Genomic DNA, 26846 nt, shown 5'->3' on the forward strand with positions numbered 1-26846 from the left:
TAATTTTTGAATCTAGAAATAAGTCCAGTTTTACAAACCTTGAAATGTTTGTGCAGAGGAGAAACAAGGAGGGGTATTATCTTTGTTCAAGGGTATAATCAGTAAAAGTGGTCCATCTCGGTGAAAGAACATAGGAATAATAGAGTTGCATACTTTTAATTAACTTGGATATCTTTCGAAGTTTTTGTGGATTGATCTGTAAGGGCACATTTTAACAGGGTCTTCCCAAAGTACAGCATTTTAATTTAGTTTGATTTAGTTAGTGTTTGTTTGCTTTTCCCTTATAATAACTTAATAAATGCCTTGCAAGGGCTTATAGGCTGGGATCATAGGAGTTTATCTGTAAAAAAATTATAATGGCTTTTGGATTTGTAAAGATGTCTCCATCTGTCACTGATACCTCTTTCCACATATCTGTGTGTAGACAAGGATGAGCAACTTGGTAAATCAGTCTATAATGCTTTGGAGTTGTGCACTGGCAACTTTGTCCTAGTACATGAATGGGTGCTTCAGTGGCAAAAGAAAATGGGAAAATTTCTTACAAGTCAAGAAAAAGAAAAGGTTGAAAAATGTAAAAAACAGGTAACTACTTGATTAGGATGCCTTTTCTCCACCCACCCCCATCACATTTTTATCCTGTCATCAATGTATATGGTGTTCCCCTCACTGTTTTTATTCTGAGTCCGTTGCTTAGGATGGCACAATTAGAGAGTTAAAGAGCAAGGAACATAAGTGATACAATCCCTGTCTCCAGACCCCAGCAGTTACCTCGATGCCACATTTTGGATCAATTAAATTTTCTAATCAATTTACAAAGGCTTACCCATGTAAAGCGCCTTACAGTAATCTATAATCATAAGCATATACAGAGCAACGTATTGTATTTTGCCAGCTTTGAGCTAAAACTATTCCTATTTTGGAATGGTTTTGTCATGTGAAATATCCTCACCTTTCTGCATTGTTGACATCACATGTAGGAAGGACCTTTTAACAAGAAGCAAGACAAATTTATTTGTCTAGTAATCACAGATTTTGTTTCTTTTGGACAGATTCAGGGAGCAGAAGTAGAATTCAGCTCTCTAATGAAGCTAAACCACCCAAACATAGTCCGTTATCTATCTATGAGCCTTAAAGAGCACAATGACTCAATTGTGGTAGACATCTTGGTGGAACACATTAGTGGATCTAATCTCTCTATGCACTTGGACAAAGAGATCCCCGTTCCTATGGACCAGCTGCGACAGTACACAAGCCAGCTTCTCTCAGCTCTTGACTACCTACACAGTAATTCAGTAGTACACAAAGTTCTTAGTGCATCCTGCATTCTGGTGGATACTGAAGGAAATATCAAGGTGACCGACTACAGTATTTCAAAACGCTTGGCAGACATTTGCAAGGAAGATGTTTTTGAGCAAACCAAAGTTCGATTTAGTGAAGATTCCTTGCCAAACAAACCAGGGAAAAGAGGGGATGTGTGGCAACTGGGTTTGGTGCTACTTTCTCTCAGCCAAGGACAAATAACTAAGGAATATCCAGTCACGATCCCAAGTGAGCTGCCTGCTGATTTTCAAGACTTTCTGAAAAAGTATGTACATATTTAACTGCTATCATATAATTCTACCAAATACTGATTTAATCTGGTTCAAGATTAATTTAGGGCCAAACATGGTGATGACAGCAACGTGTTTTTGTGTGTGTGTGTGTGTTCCATTCATATATGAAGCAGAGGTTTGGGGAAAATGTCTTTAATATGAAAAAGAATGTGTGAGTGAGGGGACCTTACTTCCCTCCCCCCCCCACACACACACACACCAGTGCTTGTGAGGCCCCTCCCAATTCCCCACCCTCATGGCTAGAGGAAGATGGAAAAGTGTTTTAAACACAATTCAGTGACGCTGAGGATGATGACAGGTTCCGCAAATCACAATTCTGCAAATCACAATTCTGCAAAATTCCACAATTCACAATTCCTCCTCTAAAGGACATAAGACGTTATTGTTAAATACCACAGTGATTGGAAAAAAAATATTATACACTTTGCCTGGAGGCCCCCTAGATTTTGAAGCCGTAGGCTTCAGCTTGCTAAGCCTATAGGAAAATTTGGCATGGCCCCACACACACATCTTTTCATGTTGTAGTTCATTGCTTGAAATGCTTCTGCTAGTTCTAGGGATCAGAATGCTGCTATCTCGTCCATAAAGATATGATCGGTACAGCTCAAATATTTACTTGTGACACTAGCAGAAGCCTAGTAAGTTACTCTTATTGTGCATATGAATTTAATTGCAGTGCAATAAAATAATTAATTGCAGTGCAATAAAAACACTGCCTTTTTGAATACCAAAATTAAAACCTGTATTGTTTTGGATTATGTTCAGGTGTGTGTGCTTGGAAGACAAAGAAAGGTGGAGCCCTCAGCAGCTATTACAACACACTTTTATAAATCCACCACAAATGAAAACGCCTGTAATGGAAGAAAGTCCAGTTGGTAAACATTTCAGTCATTTTCTAATATAGTCTGCCATGTTAGTAATGGAAATTAAATACAAAAATGAAAATCTAAAAATAAAAGGCATTTGGCTCAGAGTCTGAGCTTTGATAGATAATTATATAAAATGCTTTTCAAGAATGAGGCATCTTTGGAGGTTTCTTAGTTTATGAGGTGCTTAGTTTATGAGGTGCCTCATAAACTTCTATACCATTATGAGGTTGATCCATTTGATCTAATATCTTGTTTATTGGGAGGATGTGTTGGAGGATTTCCCCCCCCCCCACACACACACTCCATTTGTTAATTTGCTCTTTTTTTTTTTTTTTGCAAGTAAGATGCAGATACTTGGTACAGTTTCTTGCTGGCAATGGTGTGGATTCTCTGCAGTTCAGGCAGAGCTGCTCTTACATAAGCACACTGTATAGATCTTGACATTTTATTTCTTGTATATTAAATTATATACTACGACTTGGAACCACTGAAGTAGTTCTGGGTACAGCAGGAGTTACGACCATCGACCATGACTTTCTCTCTTTCTCCTTCCCCCTGCAGCCTAAAAAGCTTCCAAACTTCAATAGGTGTTAATTGTTTATAACGGCTCATTCTTGTGATAAGACACTTCAGCTGGTCTTGATGATATAACTGGACACTCATCAAAAATAAGTGGAAAGGGGACTGGTACTGAAAGTATATGAAGCATAAATTTGAAACACCATTTTGGCTCGTAACAGCTTCTTGAATTGATTGTTCACTCTATAATTTTTCACTTTTGCCTCATAGGGATAAGTTCCTTCTTACAATTGTTTGATTAACTTGAAAAGTAACCAGTGTGGACCCTGAATCCAAGAATATTTTAGTCTGATGATTTTCAGATAACTAAGTAACTCTGCCAGAATTGCAATTTGAATAAAATTGAGCCAGATTTGAACATCTTGTACATAGTTGTGTGAAGGCAATGGAATACAAATCGGTGCCTAGAATTTCCTTCCATGAACTACTTTCTGTGTTGCTTTTTCTACTGATGAAGTGTTTTGAAACATCTTCCAGCTGACAGTGGTAATTCTGATTTTTGTTGGAAGTTTCTAGCTCCCACACAGCCCACAGAACAAGCCTGCATTTCCACAGGGGTTGTTAATCTTCTATACTGTGTATCACACTAACTCTTGATACTGATAGTTTGCCATGAAATTGCTTTCCTTCTCACAGACTAATTTTCTGTTTCAGAGTCAGCAGAAATAGATGATATTGAAACGGTTAGTCCCAGCAGTCAGATTGCTGGTAATGTAATCTTCACAGAAACACAGAAACAATTTTCTCGTTATTACAATGAGTTTGAAGAATTACAGCTTCTTGGAAAAGGGGCCTTTGGAGCAGTCATCAAGGTATATGCCGTACACCATGTGAGATTAATCTTGTTGTGTTGATCCTTCCCAGGATTTGCATTTGTGAATACAATATATACCCTACTGTTTTGTTGTCTCCATCTGTGGTTTCTCTGTGGCTCAAGACATTTTACTCAGGATGATATGCAAGAGTTCCTTGTGTCAGTGGCAGGCACTTCATGCTTGGTATAGTGGTTAAGTGCGGTGCAGTGGTTAAGAGCAGTAGTTTGGAATGTTGGACTCTGATCTGGAGAACCAGGTTTGATTCCTCACTCCTCCACATGAGCGCCAGAGGCTAATCTGGTGAACTATATTTGTTTCCCCACTCCTACACACGAAGCCAGCTGGGTGAACTTGGGCTAGTCACAACTCTCAGCCCCACCTATCTCACAGGGTGTCTGTTGTGGGGAGGGGAAGGGAAGGTGATTGTAAGCCGGTTTGATTCTTCCTTAAGTGGTTGAGAAAGTCAGCATATAAAAAACAACTCTTCTCATACTGGAGAAATCCACAGGCACTGATGGAGTAAAATGGCACAACCCAACCCATTAGATTGGAGCAGGATTTATTCATTCTGTTCAGTAATCTAATGAAGGGGAGCAATACATACAGTATCATTCTTTATATGGCAGTGCTTTATCTGAGAACCAGCTTTCATAGTTGACAGAATTTGGGGAGGTTCCCAAAGGGGGAACTGTTTGATATGATTTTTATGAGACAGTGATTTATTTCAGCATGTTCGTTTCATTTGGATAGGTCCAGAACAAACTGGATGGCTGCTATTATGCAGTGAAGCGTATTCACATAAATCCAACAAGCAAGCAGTTTCGAAGAATTAAAGGGGAAGTGACTCTCCTGTCACGTCTGAACCATGAGAACATTGTGCGCTATTACAACGCATGGATAGAGAAACACGAGATGCCTTTGCTCAGCCCCTCAGCATCGGAAACCACCGAAGTAAAAAAAGCAGCCAACAAGCAGGCTCTGAACGGGAAGGCTGAAGAAGAATCCGTGGATGACGTGGAAGCAAATGCCCCTCCTCCTGTTCTGACGAGTTCAGTGGAATGGAGCACCTCGTGTGAGAGATCCGCAAGTGCCCGCTTCAGTGGAACTGATCAGGAGTCCAGTGATGATGATGACGACGATGATGGTGGAGGAGTATTTTCACAGTCATTCTTGTGAGTAGGGTGTGGGTTGTCTTGTTGGCTTTCTTTTTGATGGCAACTTGCCCTACTTTATAGGCTCAGATTCTGACTTGCTCCTCTTTCGTTTTATCAGCATAGGTCTACCAACTTTTGAAATGCATTGAACACATTCTTAAGGTTAATTCAAACATGTGTATGTGCCACCGCTATCTTGCCCCTCATTGTCTTGCAGCTGCGTTATGCACTGCCTCATGTAAAGGACTGTGTTTGAAATGTTATGAGGTGATGGCTGTTTCTCCCTGCACAAGATTTCATTTGGTGTTTCAGTCCCTGAGTCATATGTGAATTGCTTCTGAGGAGAATGGAATGGAATGAGATTCCTCTCAGTGTTGGAATGCTCATTCAGCAGAGGCAGAGCACACTGTTAGGCATGGGAAAGGCATTGCGTTCTTACCATGAGAAGGGTATGGGGAACTAAGTGACCCAAAGTGTATTCACTTAACTATTCTGTTAATGCATCTTGAAGAAGCATTACTAGTAGAACAAGGAAAAAATCCACCTTAACTGAGAAGAATTGCAGAACAGGCCTGCCTTTCTATAGAAGTTCTACCATATTGCATCACACCAACTACTACTTCTGGTAGTTTAATATTCAGTTGTTCTACTTTGGTCCTAGGACATGGTTCAGAGGCATGTGAGATAGCAACCTTGCTAAATTTAAGCATGTCTCAGCCTGGTCATTGTCTACTTTCAGCACCCCTTGGGAAGCCCATGTACTTCTTGCCTTGAATTCCACGATGGAAAGAAGGCAAGATATAAACATCAGTAAAAAAACAGCAAAACAGTAACCCATGCTTTATTTCTTACTTGTCTTGCTCAAATTCAGCGGAACCCTTAAAATGCCTTCTATTAAGTAGAAATCCAGCCTCTTCTTTGTTGCTGACGGACTGCAGAGCTAGGAATAAACTAGCTGAACCAAGGTTTAAGGCCTTGTAATTCAAGGAGCTTTTAAAAATAGAAAAAAGATTTTAAGTTTTCTTTGTTAAAGCTTTTGTATTTATATTTTCAGTGTTCTTGCTAGGAGGATGATAATTTTTACTGTATGAGGCCTCTTAAATTGACATTGTTTAGGGTCCCATCATCTCATAATCTGGCCCTGGTGGGTTGCAGTCCTCCAGAACAAAAACTTGAGAATTGTGCTAGATAATGATACCATTGCACAGACTCTATATTGTGTATAACATTGTAATTTCATAACACATTTTTCTAAGATTAGAACAACCAAGCTCAGGGAAAGAGCTGTAATGACAAGCATGTTTTCCAGGCAAGTTGTAAGCCATTTCCATGCTTTCTTTCATGAAATACCTGGTGTCCATTTGGCAGAGCGTCAAAACTCAATGGATAGTGGTAGTTTCAATCCACTGCTTTAGGGTGAGCAGGTGGTAAAAACACTGTGTTTACTGACTTGTGTGTGTCATTCACATATTCATTCATAAGCAAAAATTTGGGAATGTTTTGTGTTTTGCTTGTTCATTTAGGCCAGCAGCCGATTCTGACAGTGATATCATTTTTGATAATGAAGATGACAATGGTAAAAGTCCTGTGACGGTAAATATAAAACTGCTACTGAAAGTACATATGGCTCAATTCTTCTGTTACAAAAGTATGTGCCATTAGGTTGATGTTTATTCATCTGCTGGAGCTGTGGACATGGAGGGCTCCCTTTAGTCATACAGCTAGTATCCATTGATGAACCAATCCTCCATTAATCTGTCTAATCCCTTTTGTAGCCATCACCATATTCATTGATGGTGAATTCCGCAATGTAATCACTATTTGAGTGAAGAAGTACTTCCTTTTGTCTGTCCTGAATCTATTGCCTGTCAGCTTAATTGGGTGTCTCTCAGTTCCTAGTCTTGTGGGAGGGAAGAGAAAGTGTTTTTCTCTGTCCACCTTCACACCTTTCTCTGTCCACCTTCACTGTTTCAGGTTAGTAAGTTTGATGCACCTAGGCAAGTACAGGATGACCCAGTCACAGAAGTTTGACTCCTAGTTACTTCACTGGAGTACTTTCTCCCAGAGTTGGGTTGCAGCTTTTCTCCCTCCCTTCTAGTTTCCTTTCTTCCCAGATTGTATCTCAATGATTTTAGGCTGGGCTCCTTTTCATGTCTCTTCCCTGCTTCCCAACCACTAGCGGATTAGATGGTTTACAGAAAACTTCTGCCCAGAGATTTGCTGACTCCCAGGGCTTGAGTGCTCCTGATGCAATTCCCACTGCCAGATTGTGACCCCCTCTCCTCATTTTTCCTTCACAGCTTTACTTGCGCTTGCTTTAAAACCCTTCCCTTTCGTCTCTTCCTGTCTTCTGCTATGTAAGGTCAAGTCCAGCCTCTACCACAGCTTTAAACTATTAAACTACAGAGGAAATAAAAGCTGGATTTGCCACCTTACCTGCATGTGCAATTCTACTCTACTTATTCACTGTTTTGTTAATCTGGGACGTTAGTATCTGGTTGGAGAACAATGTTTTCTTTCTCTCTGCTTTATTAATGATGCAGGATGAAGATTGCAATGGAAAGGACACCCATAGTGAGGAAGATGTGACATCAGTTATTCAGACTGTGCACCATCTGTATATTCAGGTTAGCAATCCCATATGACATTTGGCCGTGGAGAATTGTGCCTTCATGACTATATAAACAGAACTCTTTTCTAGTTCAAAAATAAGATTACAGGATGTTCCGGTAAGCATTCAGAGTTAGTCTTGTAAGAAGATACATCATAAAAGGACTCCCAAGTTGTCTCCCCCCACCCATAAGCATAAGATCTATGTTGTTGAAGCATAACTTCCCTGCAATGTGGCAAGGAGGGATGACTTCTCACTCCATCTGAAATGCTCAAGCTGCATAACAGTATATTCAAAATTCATATTTATTTAGGACATTTACATGCTGCTCAAGCCCCCTTATGATTGAAAATACAGAACAGTAAAAACGCTGAACATATTACAAGTTAAAGCAAGAATTAAAAAAAAATCTGACTATTAGCAGCTCTTCCAAATTTTTAAAAAGAGAGTCTGCAGTGAGGGGCCTAATGTAGTTATGACCAAATGGAAATCCACAGTCTGGGGATGGCTACCAAGACCATCTATGCAGATCCCTTCAGACAAAATGGCTTCCCACAGCAGTGTCTCTTCGGACAATCTGAATGCAAGGGTAGATATGTGTATGTTGGGAAAGGCAGGGTAGAAGTCCAATAAATAAATAAATAAATACACGGAAGTAGTCCTTCAGGTATTTTGGGCCCAAACCATTTAGAGCAGGAGTGTTAAAACAATTAGCAGTATTGTGATTACTATACCATGCTGGCTCATAGAGGACACATTTAATGTAGTAGTAACATGAATATCTTCTTAACAGACTGTGCCTCTTTTTAATGTTTTTAAACCTGTTTCTTCATCTTGGATTTGAAGATGGAATATTGTGAAAAGAGCACTTTAAGGGATACTATTGACCAGGGCTTATATCAAGATACCAGTCGTCTTTGGAGGCTTTTCCGGGAAATTTTAGATGGATTAGCTTACATTCATGAAAAGGTAAGCTATATCCATGGCTGACACTTTTAAGTTTAATGATAGCCAGCAAGGCTATTCTTGTAATAGATGGAAGTAATTCCAAATATACTAACCCCCTATTATCATTATTATTATTTTAACAGGGAATGATTCACAGAGATCTGAAACCTGTCAACATTTTTTTAGATTCTGAAGATCATGTGAAAATTGGTGATTTTGGCTTGGCAACTGATCACCCAGCAACTGCAGTAAGTATTTTAACTCCCAAATGTACAATTTAAACCATCTTGGAAAATAACATGATACAAATGGGGACTTGAGAGGAACTTCCAGGGCTGGCGGGGGGAGGGGCAGCACTGACAAGTGGCAGGGGGCAACAGTAGGGGCAGGGTGGAAATAGTGTGGAGGGGGCAGGGAGCCCGGCAGTGATGGTGGCAGAGAGGTGGGCCCAGCAATGGAAGCGGTGAGCATACCAGGAGCCGTGGCGGGCCAGGCAGCAGTGGCAGCTGCAGGGCGGCCCTTGGCTTCAGCAGCACTTGGGAGAAGGGGCGGCAGTGGAAGAGGGCCACCTGATGCCGACGCCATTGCAGCAAGCCCTTTAGGACCTGCAAGGCAAGGATGGGGGTAGAGGTGCCTTTGCCCTCGGACAACACCGCTGCCACCAGCTCCCATGGTGAAGATGAAGGAGGCAGTATGTGGGTCCCCACGGCTGTCTTGCTGCCAGGTGCTTCCCCGAAGGCAGCGATGGGCAGGGCTCTGTGTCCTGCATGGATGCAGGAGATAGGTGTTTTCTGCACTTGCACAGATAATGCTCTTGAAATGGGGGAGATGTAAACCCCCCTCTCCCCATGTTTTCAGATTGTTCTGCAAATCTGGATAGTCGGCCAAGTTTGCAGAAGTATCTATTTTATGTCAGTGTGGATCTGATCCTCAAATTTCAATATCTGCAGATGAACCCATGCTTGCCAGTTAGAAATAAGGTATTATAGCTTGTACAAACTGTATGAAAGAGCATCCTTTCTACAGAAGAGATTATTGCCCATTATGTTGCACTGTAAAATCTCTGGACTTTTATCACTTCATTATTACCTATTCTATGACATAGGTTGGGTATGCTGTAATCTTGTTCTTTTCAGCATTTCTTCCACTCACTGAGAGGTTGTATTGCATCGTATACTTGGACTTTGTGTCAAAAAAAGCACAAATAAAGCAACCATGTTCTTCTTATTCTAGTTCATGTTGCTTGTGCAATTTCTTGCAGAGGCCCGGAGAACTGATATAGAACCTGGTACTACATGAACTCTTTTGTGCAGCCTGTTGCATAAAGCTTTGTGGAACAGCACTTGTGGCTGTTTTTTCAGCTAATAGGTTTTTGGGTACAATGTAACACTGTTTTTTTTTTTTTTTAAAGCCATCGAAGGATCTGAAAATTAAGTCACATATAACCAGGTTTACTTTGATTTCTTTTTCAGGCAGACACTAAACAAGAAGTGTCAGAGGATCATTTAACTAAAAGTGATCCTTCTGGTAAGCACTAAGTAAACTACCTTTCCTGCCCTGTGCCGAGGTACTTCCCCTTAAAATCATCTTTCAAGAGCTTTGCCTACTGTGAAATAGTTTCCTTGGCATTTGCTGGGTCAGGACTGGACCAGCACTCAGCCGCTAAAGGATGAGCAGGCTCAACTTTTTAAAAATGATCTGATTGCCTGATGATGACCCCTGATGATACTGGTATGCAGCAGCTGTAAAGCTTCCTGTGTCAGTCTGTGTTTCATATCTGAACAATAAGAAGGCTCTTGTGAACGCTACTGCTTGTGCCATGCTTTCCCAATGTTTTTGAACACCCAAAGCTGCCTTATACTGAATCAGACCCTTGGTCCATCAAAGTCAGTATTGTCTACTCAGACCAGCAGCGGTTCTCCAGGGTCTCAAGCAGGGGTCTTTCACATCACCTACCTGCCTAGTCCCTTTAACTGGAGATGCCAGGGATTGAACCTGGGACCTTCTGCATGCCAAGCAGATGCTCTACCACTGAGCCACAGCCCCTCCCCTATACTATTGTTGACTTCAGATTCTCCCAAGTTTATTCTTCCTTCAGTCCCAGATCCTGCTTATTTTCTTGTCAGCTACCAACCTACTGTTCCTTCTAAACAGCCTGAATTCTTGGCTACAGAATCTTGGCTACATTAAATTTCTTGGCTACAGCTATGACCTTACACCCTTTCCCCAGCCCTTTTCTACTCCTAGTGCTTTCCTCCACCGTTCTTCTCTTTTACTATTGGAGTAGGTGCTGGTAACAGCACCTTTTCTAAATAGTCAAAGTGGAGGAAAGTCTGCTGATCTCCTTCACCAGGAATTCCCAAGCAGTCGTGCTTTATATTGGATTTTGTACATCCCATCACTGTGTATGCAATGTTGACACTTTGCTGCCATGCTTACCATGTTGTGGGAAGGCCAGGCAGTTCAATCTTCCTCAGATTTATCCACTTTCTTATACTTCTGAGATGTGAGCTATACCTCACTAGGAAACCTTGCCTTCTGTGTAGTTCATTGCTTTTCTGGCATAGAAAGAAAAAGTTCCATCTGGACTATTTTACCCTTTCAAAGAAAGAACCCAAGTATTTTGATTGGGCTGTTGATGTCGCTAATTTCAGCCTTGTTGGTAAAAATACCAACTGTTGCTTCTTTTAAGCCTGAACAAAGAGGCTGTTGTCAGATTATCTAGTGCTGTCTCAGAGGTCTGAGGGAAAGCAGCATGTACACCTAGCATATGCAAGAGTGTTCAGAGACACCTGAGGGGAAAGAGCAATGGCGGAGACAATGTTAAAAGTACTTCCATTGAACATTCCTTTAATTTTAAAAGAACTGTAGTAACAGATTAGTACAGTTCTGATTCTTCACTAGTTAGCAACACAATGAATCTTAGTTGCTTGGAATATGAAATTAACAAAATGAGAAAAGTGTGTCCTGATATCAGCATTTGGGCAGGTTCATTTTCAGAAACAAACCGTGAGCTTATTTTGTCTTTGATTTAACAAATGCATAACCATCTGTCAGCAATGCTGATTCTGTGACCTTAGGCAGATGATGAGAGGGAGGGCATCTTGGCCATCTTCTGGTCACCTGGGCTGGGGGTGGGGAGGTAGTTGTGAGTTTCCTGCATTGTGCAGGGGGTTGGACTAGATGACCCTGGTGGTCCCTTCCAACTCTATGATTCTATGAGAATGATGTTTTCTTACATTGTAATGTAGTTTCCATGCAGGAGTTAGTAATTCAGTTTCATCCTTACAGAAAATTTAACGGGCATGGTTGGGACAGCTCTTTATGTGAGTCCAGAGGTACAAGGAAATACTAAATCTACATATAATCAGGTAATAAATGTATTGGTTCTTGTAGGTTATCCGGGCTGTGTGACCGTGGTCTTGGTATTTTCTTTCCTGACGTTTCGTCAGCAGCTGTGGCAGGCATCTTCAGAGGAGTAACACTGAAGGACAGTGTCTCTCAGTGTCAAGTGTGAAGGAAGAGTAATATATAGTCAGAAGGGGGTTGGGTTTGAGCTGAGTCATTGTCCTGCAATAAATGTATATTCCTATCAGGGAATATATGCAGAGCCATAGCATTGGGTTCATCTTCCTAAAAATGTCATGAGTTGTGTCCCACTACTCAGCTAAAGCTGGTATATTTCTTGGCACAAAGCATATCCTTCTGGCAGTAGAGGCTCTTGTAATGGCAGGATTCTGTTTGTGCCAGTGGGACACATCACCCTGAGCTGATTGAACTCATAGGATATAAGCCCATCTCTTAGGTTACAAGAATCATGTGCGTTCCACTTGTGTATACCAGGGCTTCCTTCCCTCTGCAGCCCCTTGCTACCTATCCAGCACTGTTCCTGAAGTTTAGAGAGCCCTGGGGAATAATAGACACATGACACTGGAGGCTGCAGTTGGTGGGGGGAACGGATATCCAACCTTTGTGTGTGTTAAGTGCCGTAAAGTCACTTCCGACTCATGGCGACTCTATGAATCAGTGTCCTCCAAAACGTCCTATTCTTAACAGCCTTGCTCAGGTCTTGCAAATGGAGGGCTGTGGCTTCCTTTATAGAGTCAATCCATCTCTTGTTGGGTCTTCCTTTTTCTCTGCTGCCTTCAACTTTCCTAACATGATTGTCTTTTCCATTGACTCTTGTCTTCTCATAATGTGACCAAAATACGATAGCCTCAGTTTAGTCGTTTTAGCTTCCAGGGTCAGTTGTGGCTTGGTTTGATCTAGAACCCACTGGTTTGTCTTTTTGGCTTTTGCATAACTGCAAATGTCCTTATTGCATATGGTGGGAAGGGGGGAGGAGGTTGTCAGACTGCCTTCTGCTGATGTGAGGAGCTGTTTGGAACCTGGCTCCTGGAGGGTGTGTCAGTGCAAGCCCCCGGCAGCATTGCGACCCCAAAAGGCCGCTCCTGAGAGTCCTTTAGAGCGGCATGGGAAGTGACGGGGCTGGGATAGGGTATAGCCAGCCTTCCTCTACACTTACAGGCATTCCCTTTGTTCACCCTTGGGAATCTTTGGATCCAGTCTGGCTACATCAGGCATTATACAAAAATATAACTTCAGCAGTTGCAAAAATGCTACTCAGATTCTATGGTATTGAAAATCAAAACTTTGACAAAGCAATTTGGCATTAAAGCTCTTCGGATATCTTGGAATGACATTTCCTTTGATCTTTCTCTTCTAGAAAGCGGACCTTTTCAGTTTGGGTATAATATTCTTTGAGATGTCCTACCACCCAATGGACACAGCATCAGAAAGGATCTTTGTCCTCAGTCAGCTGAGGCTGGTATGTATGAAAATTCAATGTCTGCCAAATGTTCAATAACAAAGAGAAAACTTTCTCATAACTAGCCAGATGGCAAAAACCAGTGTTTGTTCCATAAAAAGGTTTTTCTGTGTATCCATCATTAAATCCATTACAAGGCTTTAGCATTCAAATATGTCTAGATCAGATCTTCTTAATGTCCCTTCCCAGAGGTTATGTATGTCCCAAGTCATATGGCTGAAGTCGTAGAACATAGATATTATTCGCTATGGTTTTACTTGTATAAATACACACACACACACACTGATTTGTGTGTGTGTTTAAAAAGGTGTTGGTACTCATGATAGAGGCCTGCAGAGAAGTTGTCAGGGCAGCCGATTAGCCTCTGTCAGGCCCTTTGACATCATCACTAGGGGACGACAAAGCCTGTCATCTGACTTGCTCCCTTCTCTGCAGTCCCACTTGCCCCCTTCTCTGCTGGCCTCTTTGCAAATAGGCCAACCAGAAAGAGGTGCTGGTTTATATGTGTGTTTGTGTACACACACATATAAGGGAACTGTTTTCTACCCAATTTGAGCTGAAGTGGGGTGGGAAGAAGCAAGAGAGCCACTCAATTTATTCCCCACTTTTTCTGTTTTTACTTGTAAAAAAGATGGTACAAAAAGTGTAGTAGCACAATGCCAGACTAGACTTTGCACTATGTATATACCAAAGTATGACCACTGCATGTCTCCACTGAATCACACATGGATTCAACATTGACTGTATGGTAGTGCAAAAAGCCATAAAGGAATAGCAACTTCTGCAAATGCCACTGGCATTTGATTTGAATGAAGTATGTGTTAGTCTTTTAATCGTTTGTTATGAAGGCCAGAAAACTACGCTGGTATATTATGGCCATGTCCTTTGTACATGACTGACTCTGTTACGTTTTATTTCTCAGCCCTCTATTGTATTTCCAAACGACTTCGATGAGGTGAACAATGCAAAGCAGGTATTCTTATGCTTCTTAGTAATCGCTGTACTGGGTCCTAAAATTTAATAACTATTTTTCCTCCTCCTTTCAAACGAATAATACATACCTAAGCAATTACAGTGTGACACTTGAACAAAGGGGAAAGCATTCAGAAAGTAATAGTAATAAAGCGTTAGTACTGAAGTACATTGTATAAGTGACATTTGAATGCTCTCATGGGGAATAAAGAGCCTGCAGAATTCATTGATGTAGTTCTGAAGATAAATGTATCCTGTGCTTTGAAACACATGCCACCTGTGAGATATTCAGGTTAACCTGAAATTGCTTATAGCTTGCTTACTTACAGATTCCACTTCCCTGAATCAGCTGAAGAAAGGTGGAAAGACTCCAGGGTTCGATGTACAAAAAGCTAGATTGAATTTCATGAATTGCTTAACAGATGTGGAAGGCTAATGACTTGGATCCACAGAGAGAGATTCTTACACACACACACACTCCATCTAACCTACCTGTTCTAAGGATCAAATGGAGGAGAGGGGAACTATGTAATGACACCCCAGGTTCCTTAGAGGAAGGGCAGGCACCCCCTCACACACTTAAAAAAAAATCTATTCATAGATTGAAATTACAAAAATATTTTGGTTTACCTTTTAGAAACTGGTTGTGGCCTGGTTGTTGAACCATGATCCTTCAAAACGTCCAACTGCTATGGAGCTGTCAAAAAGTGAACATCTCCCACCCCCACAGATGGAGGAATCTGAGCTTCATGAAGTGCTTCATCACACTTTAGCAAATGTGGATGGGAAAGCTTATCGGACGATGATGGGGCAGATATTCTCACAGCGCATTTCTCCTGCCATAGATTATGCCTATGATAGTGACATTCTTAAGGTTTGTTTGAAGTTAATATTGTCCACCCTGCCCCCCAAAGCCATAGCTGCTAGACTGTTTCTGTCATTTAATCTTGGAGTTCCTAGTTTAATTGGATCCATGCTGCAATCTAGTTTGCCTTGCAGTGGTTTCTGATGTTACAGTAACCCGGCCTTGTATCTGTGTTTGTGTATACAATGGCTCGCTTAGTCATCTCTGCAAACACTAGAGCACAGTGCTTGTGAGAGAAGCTCTTTGCTCCTGAGATGTGCTTTCAATGAGGCATCCTGGAGCACAATAAGCAAATGAATGTACATCTCCCAGTAAGAAGCTAAAGTTGTCTGCTAAAGTACGTAACCTGAGACAGTGCATGTGAAGCATTTTAAACTTTTTAAAAATGTATTGTTTAAAAAATAGGTTGTAGTGCTGGGATTACCGGTGCCAGTATGATCTGTGTGCATCCATTTCACAAAGGCACAAAAGATGCAGCTGTGACTGTGTATGCCTCTTGTAACCACACAAATTAGGATAAGACATGCAATGTTGGTAGATACATTTTGTGTCTTCCATGTATGTGAAAACATTTCTGTGAAATCATGTTGATAGACAAATGCACACCACTGAGGCATATCTTCTCACATTAATATCTGAGCACACAACTGGGAGTGTAAAAAGCCGCATTTGGGGTACAGCTATTATTTTTAGCAGTGATTTTGGCGGGACGTTTATGTTCTGAGACTAATGTGACTTCTTTGTGGACGGAGACCTGTTTTTTTTTCTGTGTTCCCCTGGAGGTGGTTCTTTCCTTTTACTCCTGGTGCTCCCATGGGACATAACTACCATATTTCTGAGCCTAAGCATCTGATTGCCAAGAATGCTGTAAGAGTAAAGCTGTAAAAAACAAAAAGGGCAAACTTGCAGTTTAAAGTCATGTTCTGAATAATTACTGAAAAGATTAAATCAGTTCAACTATTTTTATGCTTCATATGGCAACTAGAAAATGCATAATTTTTGCTTGGAAAATGGTGGTCTGATTATTAATGTTTTCTGATTAATCATTGGTTTTAGGGTAGTTTTTCAGTTCGGTCAGCCAAGATTCAACAACATGTATGTGATACAGTTAGCCGAATCTTTAAAAGGCATGGTACGTATGTCTATATAATTCTGTTTAATTTATTTTAGTATAAAATGAGCATTTCAATGGTTCCTCCCCTTAATATAGTAGAACTGTGGGTTTACAGGCATTGGCTCTTTTTCATCTTGCCTTTTTTTTAGTGTCTGTCAAACAAACTGTTATGAATAATTCATCTCATCTGAGAAATGATAATTGAATAGTCCAGTAAACTATTAATCTTTTGAAAGGCAATCCATGAATGTTGTCTTTTATAGCCCACACTGAGTACTGTAACTTTTCCACCACAGACTATGTGATTGAGCTGGTTTATGGTTTTCTGGACCTGACCTGGATAGCCCAGGCAATCCAATCTCATCAGATCTCAGAAATAAAGCAGGGTTGACCCTGGTTAGTACTTGGTTGGGAGACCCCCAAGGAAGTTCAGGGTTGCTACAGAGACAGGCAATGGCAAACCACCTCTGAACATTTCTTGCCTTGAAAGTACTACAGGGTCACCATAAATCGGCTGCAATTTGATGACACTTTACACACATATGATCACCAGTCCTAAATCTGTGATTTGCTGCCAGCTGACTGGACAGGCTGGAGAAGGCATTTTCCTGTGTTTGGATACTTAGGATGTTATTCTTTTCTTGTACAGGGGGAAATAGTATTACAATAATGGGCTGAATTCCAAGCAGCACCAGCAGAATACAGTAGTGGAGAGGGATTTTTTCCACCACCCCCTTTCCCTAGTAGCCACCTCCGTGAGCCTCAAAGAGGCAGTGCTAAGGATTGTAGGAAATCAGTGGTTGACAAGCCATGGGTGCCTGCATTAGGGAAGGAAGAGTGAACAGCATTGCACCTCTCTGCCTCTTCCATTGGCAGAACCTCTTGCAAAAGTGGAAGGTAACTGTGGATGGAATAGGCAGGCAGGTGGCTTTGCCTACTGCTTGTCAGTGCAGCTGCCTGTGTTGGGTGCCTTTCATCCATAGGAGTCCCCCAGCCCTCACCATTACCTTTGAAAGCTCACAGGTGGGTAGAAGGGGGAGGCTGGAAGATCCACCTCGGCCAGCACCTTCCTATTGTAGAACTCCTGCCCCAGGATGTGATGGCTGCCAATTTGGAAGGCTTTAAGAGGGAAGTGGACATGTTCATGGAGGAGAGGGCTATTCATGGCTACTAGTAAAAGTGGATACTAGTCATGATGCGTACCTATTCTCTCCAGGATCAGAGGAGCATGCCTGTTATATTAGGTGCTTTGGAACACAGGCAGGGCAATGCTGCTGCAGTTGTCTTGTTTGTGGGCTTCCTAGAGGCACCTGGTTGGCCACAGTGTGAACAGACTGCTGGACTTGATGGGCCTTGGTCTGATCCAGCAGGGCCTTTCTTATGTGCTTATGTTCCTCTGGCACTGCATAGATACAGCTGGCATGTGAATTGCTGGTATGTTTTGATACTTGCTAAATTTTACCTGTTTTTAACTTTTTTGTGAGTGTAGTTCATTGGGAAGTTTTCCTGTGCAAGCTCATTGAAGTGAAAAGCTTTATGTAATGTTTAGTGTTCATTTCAGCCATGCTTGCATGAGATAACTCACTAGTAAATTCTGCTCAAAGGAAGTTTTGAAAAGTTAATTTCAAATTAAACTAACTGGCCCTTTCATGAATAATTAATAAATTAATAATCATTAATAAAAGGGGAGGGGCTGTGGCTCAGTGGTAGAGCATCTGCTTGGCATGCAGAAGGTCCTAGGTTCAATCCCCGGCATCTCCAGTTAAAGGGACTAGGCAAGCAGACAATGTGAAAGACTTCTATCTGACACCCTGGAGAGCAGCTGCCAATCTGAGTAGACAATGCTGACTTTGATGGACTAAGGGTCTGATTCAGTATAAGGCAGCCTCATGTGTTCATGTGTATCTGAAAAAGTGAGCTGTGGCTCACAAGAGCTCATACTCTGCCAGAAGTTTCATTAGTCTTTAAGGTGCTACTGGACTCTTGCTTTTTTCTATTGTTATGGACAAACTAACACAGCTACCCATTGTGATTAATAATTATGCTGGCATTGAATAAAAGAGGCCTCGTTCAAGCACTCTGGGCAGGGGCAATGCTTTCCTTAACACAGAGGGCTCTTGTTTGAAAACCTAGGAAGAGTATATGTATTTCTTTAATACCTCCCAATGCCATGTACTGCCTTGGGAGCAGGTGGACCGACCTTCACTAGAGTCTTGAAGCAGAGACTGGATGGCCATCTCTTGGGAGGACTGCAGTTGCATTGTAATGAGCAGGCAGGGGCTGGACTAGATGGATTCCAACAACCCTTCCAACTCTCAACGGGGGGAAAAACCTTAAGTTTCCAAAGTTGCCTTTTTAAAACTAAGATTTTCTAGTCTGTTGAATTAAGAATGTTGTTCTTGAACAGGAGCTGTCAAGTTGCATACCCCCCTGCTAATGCCTAAGAATAAAAAGCTGTATGAACACAGTGAAGTTTCGTATTTGATGGATCACAGTGGAATGCTAGTGATGCTTCCTTATGATCTCAGGGTAAGTACTATGGGGATCTTCATGGATGTCAGGGTCTTTGTACCATCTTTGTTTCCTCATTGATTTAAGTTCATTGATTCCAGTGTAGACAAGAGCTTGTATGCAAGGCTATAGTGGTGGTGGGGGGAGGCGAGGAGGGCAGCCGCCACCCCTGTGGCATGCAGAGAGGGTAGCAGAACTACCTCTCCTACCCGGACCACTCCTCCTGTAGGAAAGGCAGTTCTGCCACCCTCTCTGCATGCCACTGGGGTGGCAGCTGCTTTCCTTGCCCTCTCCAAGCTACAGCCCTGCTTGTATGATAGTCTTTTTCAAAACTTGATCATCTAAAAATACATATAACTTATGGGGATGGGGGCAAGGGCGAACAACCACACGGGTGGAAAGTGTAAACACTGGAAAAAGTTTCTAGCTTTTGAGACTTGCTCAGTATATCCATAGGAGCCATTCTCAGCATATCAAACCAGACTGATTATTTTTTATCGGTATGGGGTGGGGGAAGCATCTGCTTGAGCAGTCTGCTTGAGAGGTGGGTTAAAACATCTTAATGTCTGATATTTTAAAATAGGAGTAATTTTGTGTTCCTTTTTCCTCTTATTAGTGTGTAGTAATCTGGGGCACTGATCTTAAAAATAACGCTGCCGTACATAGACTTAAAATAGAAACAGTTTTCAAGATTTTACTGTATGTGGAGTGTATTATTCAGTTATTCCATTGTCCAACTATGAGGTGGTGGTTGTTGATGAATTTCCAAGGCCTGAGATCTGTGAACGGGATCCAGAAGTGCAGGCTTTCCCAGAGATCCAGAAGGGCTTGTGCTACTTCCAGCCTACCTGAGGCTGCCTAGCCATAGTAAATATTTCCAAAGGCAGCTTTCAGGAGCAGATTTTCAGGTGGCAAAAAGAGCTCCAGAAAAGAGAGGAAGGCAGGAAGGACTTTGTATCACGAGTGCTTCTTTGGATCTAATCCAGTAACTTTAATTCAGAATGAATGGCTATTTCTAAGTCCTTACCCAAAGCTTCCTGGTGAAAAATACTAGATATTTTTAGATCAAACGGCCAATTGCTTTGCCAGTTAATACATCTGACGCAGTCTACAAAAACTATTAAGGCAAGAAACAATTAACAGCAAGGTTATAATAATGGGCAACCTACTTTTCTTGGTTCTTGTAGGTTATCTGGGCTGTGTAACCGTGGTCTTGGAATTTTCTTTCCTGACGTTTCGCCAGCAACTGTGGCAGGCATCTTCAGAGTAGTAACACTGAAGGACAGTTTCTCTCAGTGTCAAGGGTGTAGGAAGAGTAATATATAGTCAGAAAGGGGTTGGGTTTGAGCTGAGTATTGTCCTGCAAAAGTATTGTCCTGTAAGTATCAAGATAATGTGCTAATGAGGGTATGGTATGTTAATATGGAACCATTGTATCCTGAAGTGATCTGTTAATGTGTGTAATCCAAAGCTAATCTGTATGGCTATTGTTGAATGTTGTCTTTGTCTGGAGGTTTTTCAGGGCAGGAAGCCAAGCCTTATTCATTCTTAAACTCTCCTCTTTTCTGTTAAAGTTGTGCTGATGTTTATGAATTTCAATGGCTTCTCTGTGCAATCTGACAAAATAGTTGGTAGAATTGTCCAGTCTTTCAGTGTCTTGGAATAAGACCCTGTGTCCTGTTTGTGTCAGTCCATGTTCAGCCACTGCTGATTTCTCAGGTTGGCCAAGTCTGCAGTATCTTTCATGTTCTTTTATCCTTGTTTGTATGCTGCGTTTTGTGGTCCCGATGTAAACTTCTCCACAGCTGCAAGGTATACGATATACTCCTGCAGAGGTGAGGGCGTCTCTTTTGTCTTTTGCTGATCGTAGCATTTGTTGTATTTTCTTGGTGGGTTTAAACACTGTTTGTAGGTTATGTTTTTTCAAAAGTTTCTCCATCCTAAATTGCCATTTATTAAAGGAGTCACTGATAGGATGGAGAAACTTTTGAAAAAACATAACCTACAAACAGTGTTTAAACCCACCAAGAAAATACAACAAATGCTACGATCAGCAAAAGACAAAAGAGACCCCCTCACCTCTGCAGGAGTATATCGTATACCTTGCAGCTGTGGAGAAGTTTACATCGGGACCACAAAACGCAGCATACAAACAAGGATAAAAGAACATGAAAGATACTGCAGACTTGGCCAACCTGAGAAATCAGCAGTGGCTGAACATGGACTGACACAAACAGGACACAGGGTCTTATTCCAAGACACTGAAAGACTGGACAATTCTACCAACTATTTTGTCAGATTGCACAGAGAAGCCATTGAAATTCATAAACATCAGCACAACTTTAACAGAAAAGAGGAGAGTTTAAGAATGAATAAGGCTTGGCTTCCTGCCCTGAAAAACCTCCAGACAAAGACAACATTCAACAATAGCCATACAGATTAGCTTTGGATTACACACATTAACAGATCACTTCAGGATACAATGGTTCCATATTAACATACCATACCCTCATTAGCACATTATCTTGATACTTACAGGACAATACTTTTGCAGGACAATACTCAGCTCAAACCCAACCCCTTTCTGACTATATATTACTCTTCCTACACCCTTGACACTGAGAGACACTGTCCTTCAGTGTTACTACTCTGAAGATGCCTGCCACAGTTGCTGGCGAAACGTCAGGAAAGAAAATTCCAAGACCACGGTTACACAGCCCGGATAACCTACAAGAACCAATGAACTGACCGTGAAAGCCTTCGACAATAACCTACTTTTCTGTTTTATGAAGTTGTGTGTTCATTGCAAAATAACTTTTAAAATTGTATGGCATAATTTTTTCAGTGTATACTCTGCTTTTTGACCTTTTTATCTTTTCAGATTCCTTTTGCAAGATTTGTAGCTAGGAATAATATAACAAACTTGAAAAGGTAAGGGACTAGCTAAATTATTCTTTCTCCAAAACCCGTAAACATAGTCTGCCAGGTAAATGTCGGGATGTGACGTCACCCCATGGGTGAGTAATGACCCGGTGCTTGCACAGGGGGACTACTTTTATCTTTAAAATAAAACAAGGCTGGTGAAAAATAGGGAAGTTAGCTCTACGGTAAAAAAAAAAAAAAGCCATTCTTATCATAACAATTGAACACATGAAGCAGCCTTATACAAAATTAGACCATTGGCCTGTCAGGGTCGATATTGTCTACTGTGATTGGCAGCAGTTCTCCAGTTCTCCCTTTTAGCTGGAGATGCCGGGGATTGAACCTGGACCCTTTATTATACAGAGCAGATGCTCTACCACTGAACCATGGCCCTGCCTGAGCATTATTTACACTCCGAAAGTCCCAAACTCAGTTCTTAGCATATCCAGTTACAATAGGAGTCTCAGAGATCAGTGCTGAGAAGTATTCCTACCCTAATGCCCTGAAAAACTATTCCCAGTGGCTGCAAAGGTCTGGGAAAAAACAGGAAAGGCTTACGTTTAAAAAGCAAGGCAGTGTTGTATGCATTTCAGTTTCCCTCCGTTTCTGAGTTTCTTTAACAAGGCTTCAAAATTCCTGGAAAATGTGCATATTTCTGTAGACAGGACTGGGCCAAATGGACCAATGTGTAGCTCATAGAAGACAGATTCAGGTGTAATATTTTTCTTCCCTAGATACTGCATTGAGCGAGTTTTCAGGCCTCAGAAATTAGATCGTTGTCACCCAAGAGAGCTCTTAGAATGTGCATTTGATATCATCACTCCTGCTGGCAACAGTTTTTTACCTATCGCAGAAACAATCTACACAATTTCTGAAATAATCCAGGAATTTCCTGTGCTTCAGGTTGGTTTTCTTCTGCCTCACCCCTTTCAACATGCTATGGCTTATACTGCCTTTACAGGCAATAATAGGAGTATCAAAACCATTCACAATTAAAGAAAAAAGTCAGCACTTTTGGATTTTCCTCACCCCTTTGCCCATTTAACAGATTTATGTGGGGAAAAATCAGGTTGGGGGTGGGGTGTCAGACATTTTCACCTTTTGGTATACAAGGGGAAGATTTTGGATCGTCTTATAATAAGGATATTCCATAAACATTCTTTCTGAAGTTACATTAGTAGGATTGGTAACTGATTGGACAGAGACCTGGAAAACTATATTTGTACAAATGGCTGAACACATGGCCACAGTCCAACAGAGTACTCAGTAAGCATTAGCTACATTTTCATCTTTTGAAGATTTAGATTGAAACATCAGCATAAATAGGTTTTGAAAAGTATTGGTTTATATCCAAGGATGGATGTACGAATCCATAATTTCTGCTTCAAACACCCCCCCCCCCTGTTCCTTTTGACCCCTGGAAAGACTGGGTTAGAGCTCTTGGATTTTTTTACAGATGGAAGAAGAGGCAATTTTCACCAATTACCCCTTGCCATCTGCAGATGTTTTATTCTCCCCTTGTGCTGTTTGTGGGGGTCCCCTGGGGACATTTTGGGTTGCAGTGGGAGGAGGAAGGCATGGAAGTCATATTTTGCCAATGGAATAACTCCATTAGTGGACATTTTCAGCAGTATCCCAAACCATTATTTCTTGAGGCATGAGACCCACGTGAACTAACAGCCATGTGGGATTTGGGGAAGGTTGCAGTAAGGAGGAGATGAACTCACCCCTCCTCTGTCTTTTGTCAGCACAGAGGCTTCTGGAGCAGAGACGAAAGCAGGGGAAATCTGTGCACCTTCCAACAGTAGTTAGTTGGATGTGAGCCCTTACTGTTATCACAAGTTCTAGTTTGAATGAGGTTTGAACAGCTGCTTAGACTCGTGCAAGAGACTTGCACTATCCCAGAAGATGTTTTCCAGGCCATATTTCAAACTGTTCTTTGAAACTCTCCTGAATTTCAAAAGCTGATGATTGTGCAGGGCTCTGCATGTGTATATGTGAAAGAAACCCAAAGCCCCCATGGCACATCAAAATTGGTTGTGGCTCACTGTTCTTCTGACTGTATGTGGCTAGAATGTTTAAGGTATGGGTACGCTCCCAAATGTAAGTCTTGACTCTTCATTTTAGGAAAGAAACTATAGTATCTTCTTGAATCACACGGCCTTATTGAAAGCTATCCTTCTACACTGTGGAATACCAGAAGATAAACACAACCAAGTGTACATCATTCTGTATGATGCTGTGGTAAGGCATTCACTTTGTTCAACAGCAATAACTTAATGGTCACAGAGAGGAAGAGAGAGAAGGCATATATATATATAACTCTAGCGAGGCTGTTTCCACATTTAAAGGGCTGACAAAAAGAAGAGTAGATGTTTTATCTGGGCTGCAAAAAGAACAGAACAAATTTATGTTGAATACTGAGTAGAACACCCAAAGGCGCTTTAGCCAATTTTCCATAGTTATGCATCCTTTTCCTGAAACAGCTAATGTATTTATTTAGTAATTTTTTAATAGGAGCTCAGGGCAGCCTATGTTGATCTCCCTTGCTCCATTTTACCCCCACAACAATCTTGTGACATAGGATAGGCTGAGAGAGAGTGACAAGCCCAAGATCATCCAGCAGTCGTCACAGCAGGGTAGAGAATCCAGATCTCGCAGATTGTAGTTCAACACTCTGCATAAATATATAAAACAAATACTGACCAGAGTTCTTTTGTCCTGAACCCTTCCACAGCAATTGAGTTCTGTTGAGTGGAGAATTACACAGCATTTTTTCATACATAGAGATTAGCTGAGCAAGGTCAGAAGTTCCAGATCAGGATTTAATCCACGAGGGGCCAAAGTCTGTAACCCACTTTAAAATCCACTTAATATCCTTTTTCAACAAGATTTTTTCATTATGATATGATTTATATAAACCCCCAAAAGTGCCCTAGAGCAAAGCTTCTTAAACTGTGGTCCCGACCCCATATGGAGTTGCGTAACCAAATGTGGGGGGCGCAAAAAATTTGGCAACAGTAAATGGTAAAATTATATGTATACCAAATAATTGTTTTAAATTTTTCTTTATGATTTATTATCAGTAAATGTTTGATTTATATACCTATATACCCGGGTCGCGTAAAAATTTCTTGGCTGAAAAGGGGTTGTGAGTGGGAAAAGTTTAAGAAGCCCTGGCCTAGGGGAGGTGCCCTGAGTCAGTGATTGATTTATGGTAGACATCAACCATCCTGTCAACATCTAGTCACAGTTACTGAGTCAAAATGAACCATAAAACAGGCCAGATGACATGTTAGATGTTTCTTCTGTCTGATCCATGTTACGACTAGCATCCAAGTCAGACCACGTTCAAGAGCAAAACTATTTGCCGAGTCATCACAGCTAATTTCCTGTGACGATGAAGGCTTAGATTTGGAGCCTAACTAGATGCAGTGGTGTCCTCGTGTCTGCCACCACCATTTTAAAGCCTAAAATAGGTGATCATGCTAGTTATTCCAAGATTGAACTGAAGGTAGTTCTAGCACATTTACTTAGGTGATAGCATTCAGGCCTGCTGTTGGCTTTGTGAAGTTTTACAGCTTCACAAAGGTCTTTTCATGACTGGAAACAGTGAGGCAAGCACAAAGGTAAGCATATAAAGTACACCTCTCTTTTTAACTAGACCATTAAAAAGAGCACTGTCCTTTGCATTACTGTTTATAGTAAAAAAAAAAAAAAAGCCTAATAATTGACTCTTAAGAGACAAACAGGAACTTGGCAGTATGCCAGTCTTGCAATATTTTTCTTTCTACAACTACTTAATTTTGAGAGAGGAGTCATTTAAGGATATGGATACTAAGTAAGTGTGTGAGCTGGGAATAAAAGCATAAAATAACCTGTATCATTGTATTTTGATGCAGACGGAAAAGCTAACAAAAAGAGAAGTGGAAGCCAAGTTCTGCAATATTTATCTGTCACCAAACAACGTAAGTAATCTGATGCCTCATTTACTGGTTATGTTCCACTATGTGTTAGATCTCTGCTTTCTTAAGCATCCCCATAGGGGCTTAAGAGGAGCCAAGTGCTTACTAGATATTTGCTGGTATTAACAGGCACTGTTAACAGTGTTATTGCCTGACCACAGCAGGGATTAAAAGCTGCTTGCATGAGCAAACAATTCTTGTTTAATGCCTAAGGATACCAGATGCCTTAGAATTGAGACAGTACTTTGCCTGCAGTTGACTATTACCACCACACACATAAGGGATGGTGTGCCCTGGGGGAACCTTTCCCTCCTTCCCAATACATTTCTCTTGCTGCCAGTGGTCTATTTCATTGAATTTATTTCATTGCGTTAATTTCAGATGTGAGTAAAAAGATCACTAGAATTCTTCAAATACAAACTTTAAGATGAGGAAAGTGTTTCCGTGGGCAAATGACTGAACATGTTTGTCCCATACTTTTGATGACTGTTCACAAGCTGTTCCTCTTTTACCTTCCAAATTAATAATTGAAATACGTCTTTGATATATGTGAACTTCTGTCCCAATCTTTCCGCTATGCTTTTTCACCTTTAGTTCAAACTGTCAGCATGTAGCACTTCACATATCTGTGCCGTTATTTATATATGCGCCCCTTACTTTTCAGCTTGGTCGACTCTACAGATTTATTGAACAGAAGGGGGAGTTGCAAGAACTAATCCCGATGTTAAATACACTCTTAAAACAAAAGACTGGAATCTCCTCACTGGTGAAACTTGGCATAAAAGAACTAGAGGAAACAACTGGTCTGTTAAAGAAACTTGGCATTAAACTTCAGGTTTGTAAGTGTATCAGTCAAAGAAAGTGGATCATATATCCCATTGAGATAGATCATGATGGGTAGCCATGTTAGTCTGTCTGTAGCAGTAGAAAAGAGCAAGAGTCCAGTAGCACCTTAAAGACTAACAAAGTTTCTGGCAGGGTATGAGCTTTCATGAGCCACAGTTTAAAGACTAACAAAATTTTATTCCACCATAAGCATTTGTGGACTAGATCCCATTTCTTTAGATGTGTGCGTAGATC

General features: G+C 41.2%; 1 protein-coding gene across 1 annotated transcript in view; it reads left to right on the plus strand.

Moving 5' to 3' along the window:
* The window catches only part of EIF2AK4 (eukaryotic translation initiation factor 2 alpha kinase 4), a 47728-nt gene that overhangs the window by 10313 nt on the left and 10569 nt on the right, over positions 1–26846 (plus strand). The window contains exons 8-28 of the mRNA XM_056851869.1: positions 425–582; positions 1050–1585; positions 2379–2488; positions 3716–3873; positions 4627–5048; positions 6554–6623; positions 7574–7657; positions 8488–8610; positions 8733–8837; positions 10062–10116; positions 11881–11960; positions 13316–13417; positions 14340–14390; positions 15027–15263; positions 16311–16386; positions 18776–18897; positions 21761–21810; positions 22536–22704; positions 23929–24045; positions 25704–25769; positions 26431–26601. Of these exons, the coding sequence (XP_056707847.1) occupies positions 425–582; positions 1050–1585; positions 2379–2488; positions 3716–3873; positions 4627–5048; positions 6554–6623; positions 7574–7657; positions 8488–8610; positions 8733–8837; positions 10062–10116; positions 11881–11960; positions 13316–13417; positions 14340–14390; positions 15027–15263; positions 16311–16386; positions 18776–18897; positions 21761–21810; positions 22536–22704; positions 23929–24045; positions 25704–25769; positions 26431–26601 (3062 nt within the window). The remainder of the gene's footprint in view (positions 1–424; positions 583–1049; positions 1586–2378; positions 2489–3715; positions 3874–4626; positions 5049–6553; positions 6624–7573; positions 7658–8487; positions 8611–8732; positions 8838–10061; positions 10117–11880; positions 11961–13315; positions 13418–14339; positions 14391–15026; positions 15264–16310; positions 16387–18775; positions 18898–21760; positions 21811–22535; positions 22705–23928; positions 24046–25703; positions 25770–26430; positions 26602–26846) is intronic.

Source organism: Euleptes europaea, chromosome 6 (genome assembly GCF_029931775.1).
Source record: "Euleptes europaea isolate rEulEur1 chromosome 6, rEulEur1.hap1, whole genome shotgun sequence".
Lineage (NCBI taxonomy): Eukaryota > Metazoa > Chordata > Lepidosauria > Squamata > Sphaerodactylidae > Euleptes > Euleptes europaea.